This window comes from Leptonychotes weddellii, chromosome 6 (genome assembly GCF_054177405.1).
Source record: "Leptonychotes weddellii isolate Sample4059 chromosome 6, ASM5417740v2, whole genome shotgun sequence".
NCBI classification, from domain to species: Eukaryota; Metazoa; Chordata; class Mammalia; order Carnivora; family Phocidae; genus Leptonychotes; species Leptonychotes weddellii.
The window spans coordinates 539,357-545,356 of NC_138374.1; the positions used below are offsets into that span (position 1 = coordinate 539,357).

Below are 6,000 nucleotides of genomic sequence, written 5' to 3' on the forward strand. Positions count from 1 at the left end.
TATACCTCATTGTGGTTTTGATTTGCATTTCTCTGGTGACTAATGATACTGAGCATCTTTTCATGTGCTTATTAGCTATCTGCATATTTTCTTTGGGAAACATCTGTTCAAGTTCCTTGTCCATTTTTGAACTGGTTTGTTTTTTGTTGTTGAGTTGTAAGAGTTCTCTGTATATTCTGCATATTAATCATTATCAGACATAAGATTTGCAGATTTTTTTCTGCATTTGTTTGACTCCCTTTTCACTCCCTTGGTATCCTTTGATGCACAAAAGTTCTTAATTTTGATGAAATTCAATCATTTTTTTCTTTTCGCCTAAGTTTTGGTGTCACATCCATGGAGTCATTGCCAAATCCAATGTCATGAAGGATTTTTCCAGTGTTTTCTTCTAAGGGTTTTATAGCTTTAGCTCTTATGTTTAGCCCCCTTTGAGTTAATATTGGTATATACCGTAAAGCAGGGGGACAATTTTATTTCATTGCATGTGAAAATCCAGTTTCCCCAGCACCAGTTGTTGAAAAGACTGTTCTTTTCCCATTGAATGATCTTGGCATCCTTGTCAAAAATCATTCCACCATATATGTGAGAGTTTTTTTCTGGGCTGTCTCTTCTATTCCATTGGTCTGTATGTCTGTCTTGATGCCAGGACCACACTGATTTGATTACTGTAGCTTTGTGGCAAATTTTGAAGTCAGGAACTGTGAGCCTTCCAACTTTATTAATCCTTTCTGAGATTGTTTTGACTACTTGGGGTCTCCTTACAATTCCACATGAATTTGAGGATTGGCTTTTCCTTTTCTTCCAAAAAGGTGTTGGAATTTTGAGAGGCGTTGTGTTAAATCTGTAGATCACTTTGGATGGTGTGTACAGTTTAACATTTTTAAGACTTTCTATCCATGAACATGGATGTTTTTCCATTCATGTAGGTCTTCCTTAATTTCTTCCAAGAATGTTTTCATAGTTTTCAGCAGATAAGTCTTTCACCTCTTTGGATGTATTTAATTCTTTTAGGTGCTAGTATAAATGAAATTGCTAAAAAAAAAAAAAAAGTAGGAGGGGAAGAATGAAGGGGGGGAAATCGGAGGGGGAGACAAACCATGAGAGACGATGGACTCTGAAAAACAAACTGAGGGTTCTAGAGGGGAGGCGGGTGGGGGGATGGGTTAGCCTGGTGATGGGTATTAAAGAGGGCACGTTCTGCATGGAGCACTGGGTGTTATGCACAAACAATGAATCATGGAACACTACATCAAAAACTAATGATGTAATGTATGGTGATTAACATAACAATAAAAAAATTTAAAAAAAAGAAAGAAATTGCTTTCTGTCTTAGCTTTGGCTGCCATAACAAAATGCTGCGTGACTGGGTGACTTAACCAACAGAAATTTGTTTCATGTTCTTCTGGAGTCTGGAAGTCCAAGACCAGGGAACTAGCATGGTCAGGTTCTGATGAAGGCCCTCTTGGGTCTTGCATCCATCTGCGTTCTTGCTCTGTCCTCCTCTGGGGGCAGTATGGGGACAGAGTGAGATCTCTGCTGTCTCGTCTTGTGAGGACCCTCCCCCTCATGGCCTCATCTATCCTAATTACCCCCTAAATAGCAGCACGCTGGGGACGAGGGCTCCTACCTGTGAATTTGGTGGTGGAGAGGGGACACAAGTAAGTCCACAGCACTTTCCTGGTTTCCTTTCCGGATTGTTCGTTGCTGATACATAGAAAAACAACTGACTGTTGCATCATGTCCTGCAGCTTTGCTAAATTGATTTATTAGCTCTAATGATTTTCTTGGGGATTCTTTGGGATTTTCTATATATAGGATCATGTCATCTGTGAATAGAGTTTTACCTCTTCTTTCCAATTAGGATACCTTTTATTCTTTTTCTTGTCTATAAATCTGGCTGGAATTTCCAGGAGAATATTGAACAGCAGCAGTGAAAGCAGGCATCCTCATCTTGTTCCTGATCTTAGGAGGGAGCTTCAGCTGCTTATCACTGAGCACAATGTCAGCTGTGGGTTTTTGATAAATACACTTTTTGTGTTGAGAAATGTTCCCATTATTCCTAGTTTTCTGAGATTTTATGATGAAAACTTTTGGATTTTGTCAAATACCTTTCTCCATCAGTTGAGATGATCATGTAGTTTTTCTCCTTCCTTTTATTAATGTGATGGAACCACCCTTGTATTTCTGGGTTGAACCCCACGTGGTCATGGTGAATAATATTTTTACTATACTGTTGGATTTGATTTGCTAAATTTTGTTGAGGATTTTTGCCTCATCTCTATTCATAATGGATATTGGTCTGTGATTTTTCTTGTGATGTGTTTGTCTGGATTTGCTATCAAGGTAATGCTGGTGTCAGAATCAGCGTGGAAGTATTTCTTTCCCTTTGGTGTTTTGAAGAGTTGAAGAGGATTAGTGTCAATTGTTTAGACGTTTGGTAGAATCCACCCATGAGCCACTGGGTCCAGGACTTTTCTTTATTGGACGGTTTCTGATTATTGATTCAGTCTCTACTCAACGTTTGTTAAGATTTTCCATTTCTTGTTGAGTCAGCTTAGGCAATGTGCATGTTTCAAGATTTTGGCCCATTTCTCCTGGTCTTCTAATATTTGGTGCACACTAGCCCACAGAGTTTCCTAGAATCCTTTTTATGTCGCCAGGGTTGGTGGTAATGTTCCCACTTTCACTTCTGATTTTAGTGTCTTCTTTCTTTTCCTCTTTGTTAGTCTTGCTGAAGTTTTGTCAATTTTCTTGATCTTTTCATTGATTTTCTCTGTTATTTTTCCAATCTCTATTTTGTTTATCTGTGCTCTAATCTTTACCTGCCTTCTGCTGGCTTTGGGTTTAGTTTGTTCTTTTTCTAGTTCCTTAAGGTATAAAGTTAGGTTGTTGATTTGAGATCTTTCTTCCTTTTCCATGTAGGCATTTGCAGCTATAAATTTCCCTCTGAGCACTGTGTTTGCTGTATCTTACAAGTTATTTATTTATTTATTTATTTATTTATTTATTTATTTATAGCATGCACAAGCAGGGGGAGGGGCAGAGAGAGAGAGAATACCAAGAAGACTCCCTGCTGAGCATGGAGCCTGACGTGGGGCTCGATCCCAGGACCCCGAGATCATGACCTGAGCTGAAATCCAACAGTCAGACTCTTAACTGACTGAGCCACCCAGGCATGCCTCTTATAAGTTTTTTCTAATGTGCTTTTGGTCCCATTGATTTCAAGCTCTAAAATGGATTTGGATGCTTTATGTCATTAAAAAAGCTGCAGGCTACGTTGGAGGTGGTCTGTGTGTGTGTGTTCTCGTTTGCACTGGGGAGCTTTCTCTTATGGGTGAAATGTGACTTCACGTTTTATGACTTAGTATTTCAGAAATTTAGTTGCAACTTCTGTAATTAGATGCAGGGCCAAATAAACATCCAAATGGTCAAAGAATAAATCGCAACTTTCAAACGTATGTATTGTTTCTTTGTTTTTACTTCAGGGAAAAGGGAAAGTGCTGACTCTGCACCAATGGCCTACGGCGGACTTCCACAGTGGTGGGATGACAGAAGGTCATTTTCTCCCAGGTTTGTAGACACAAGACAGACATGGCCACAGGCACGAGGAAAGGGAAGTGTTCAGTGCTGGGAGTTCTTGCAGCCTTGTATGAAGCCGCTTGATCAGGACGGTGTCCCCAGAGAGTGAATGCTCGGTGCTTGGGGTGTGATGAGCAAGAACTTCATGGAATCCCCATTGTGTGCACAAGGACACCAAAGCCTAGAGGCCCACTGTCCAGGGCCCCCCTGGGTCAGGGCAGGTACTCTCAGCCTAGGGGCTGCCGTGAAACCCAGCCTCTGGGTTACTCTGGCAGATAGATCATATTCTTCCTCTTCCTTAAAAAAAATGTGGAGATGTAGACTTGCAAAACAAAAACAAAACACAAACTGAACTTAGAACAGTAAAACACTATTTAAGAATTCATGTTTAATTCTGCTAAAAAAATAATCATCACTGTTACCATAAGGGACGCAGTGTCTGTTGGGGAGTGTAAATGCTGGGGATTAGGACAACAGTCTCCCCTCCCTGAGAACTTCAGGTCTATTTGGAGAGATAAACTTGATTTAAAATAATGAACAAAAAAATATGACCCTGTGTAATTAAATATTAAGTTGAGTACTAAACCCCAGCAGTTCCCATAGATGGCAGAAACGGGCGCCCGGTGCAGAGCTAGTCTGCCTGCTAGAATACAGCACCACCGGGAGACCGTGCAGGTTGAGTGCACGCTGAACTCCACGCCCCGAAATAAGCACCAAATGTCAAAGAGGGTAAGCAGTTGAGTAGCAGTAAAAATTCAAAATGTGTTGGGGAAAAATCAGAAAGTAAAATTGAGCATGGCAAGTGTTTTGTGGGAAGATTACTTCTTAAACTTTAAAGTGAGCAGAGACTCACATCTTCAAATGTACAAAAATTTAAATGAGAATAATGAGAAATACAGAAAATCAAAAAGTAAACACTGGGAAGATATTTTCACCAAATTTGGGAGCTAAATGAATAACTTCTGTGAGACGTAGTCGTATTAGTCAGGATGGGCTATGCCGTGCTGTGGTAAAAAAGTAGCCCGAGAGTTGAGAGGCTTGGCCCCACATGGCACTGGTCTCCCTGGTGGGGACTCGCAGGCCTCCCTGCATCCCGAGGCCCCCCCTGGCAGGACCTGCAGGGGGAAGGGGTGGAGGAGGAGGAGGGTCCCAGTGCCCACAGGCAACGGCTGGCAGGGTCTCTGCCACAGGCCTCCATGGGTGGACTGGAAAAGCGGCCAGTGGTCCAAAGACATGAGCATGACTGTGGATCGGGGAGGATGCTGCTCCTTGGCATGGATCAGGGAGAGGCAGACGAAAGGCAGGACCCCTGACCTAGTCAGCACTGAAATGACAGACATCAGCAGCCCTTGCTACCCCAGTCTCAGAGGTTGACCAGCTTGTCCAGTCATGTGCCTGAATCTACCTGCTCCTGGGCGTGGACAGCGGGGACACCTGTATACTGAGACCCCACGCACCGGCCGTGGAGAGGCCACAGGGGGCCCACAGGTCCCACGCAATGTGGCGTGTGGGTGGCAGGATCCCCGGGCATGCTCTTCATCTGCTCCAACAATTCAAAACAGGGAAAGAAAGCTACATGGTCAGTGATGTAAAATAGAGCCCCCTGAGTGTCCTGTACCCAGGGCGGGGCCTCTGCTCACGTGGGACAACGGGGCACTGAAGCTCGGCAGTGCTGTGGCGTGTTTGGTGGCAAGTCAACAAGACGGCTTGGTCTCTCCCTCCGCAGGGTGCTCCCACTCCTAACGGTGCTGCCTAAGGCTGCCAGGAACGGATTCCTCTTCCCTCGTGCTCGCAGTGTCTATTTCTAGAGTTACAGAGACTAACAGAAAGGGCTTGGAGGTCGCAGAGTTTGAGCAAGCTTAAGTGGGGGCCGGGAGGTGCTCTGGAAGCACGTGGTGGAGAAAGCTCAGTGGGGCAGCTGCAGGGACGGTGAGCCCCTGATGAGCCTCTTCTGAGTGACCGGGCCTAAAGGACCGATGTCACGCGGCCCTGCTCCCCACAGACAGGCGGCGTGTTGGCCGGAGGGTGGTTGTCGGGCCCACATGGTTGCCGACGCGCAGGACAGACGCCGCGCACTTGCCCTTCGGTGCGTCCACCGCCTCGGGGGTGGTGCTGAGAGAGCTCCACGGGCACCCCAGCCTTGCTGTCCACACAGGCCCCTCTCCCACTGCAGGGGCCGAGGACGACCTGACGCTCCGCGCCGCGCTCTATGGCCTGCTCTTCCACTGCCACGCCGACCATGGCGACTGGGAGGGCGGCCTCAAGGTGCTGGACGAGGCTGTGCGGGTGCTGCCGCGGACCGCGCACCGCCTGTGAGTGCTCCTCCCCTCCGGGAGCCCCGCCCCCAGGGACCCCCGCCCCCCCCCCGGGAACCCCCGCCTGTGAGTGCTCCTCCCCTCCGGGAGCCCCGCCCCCAGGGAG

General features: G+C 45.9%; 1 protein-coding gene across 1 annotated transcript in view; it reads left to right on the top strand.

Moving 5' to 3' along the window:
- The window catches only part of CFAP46 (cilia and flagella associated protein 46), a 123,995-nt gene that overhangs the window by 71,732 nt on the left and 46,263 nt on the right, over positions 1-6,000 (top strand). Inside the window, exons 26-27 of the mRNA XM_081822985.1 lie at positions 3,486-3,570; positions 5,753-5,891. Coding sequence (XP_081679111.1) covers positions 3,486-3,570; positions 5,753-5,891 — 224 coding nt within the window. The remainder of the gene's footprint in view (positions 1-3,485; positions 3,571-5,752; positions 5,892-6,000) is intronic.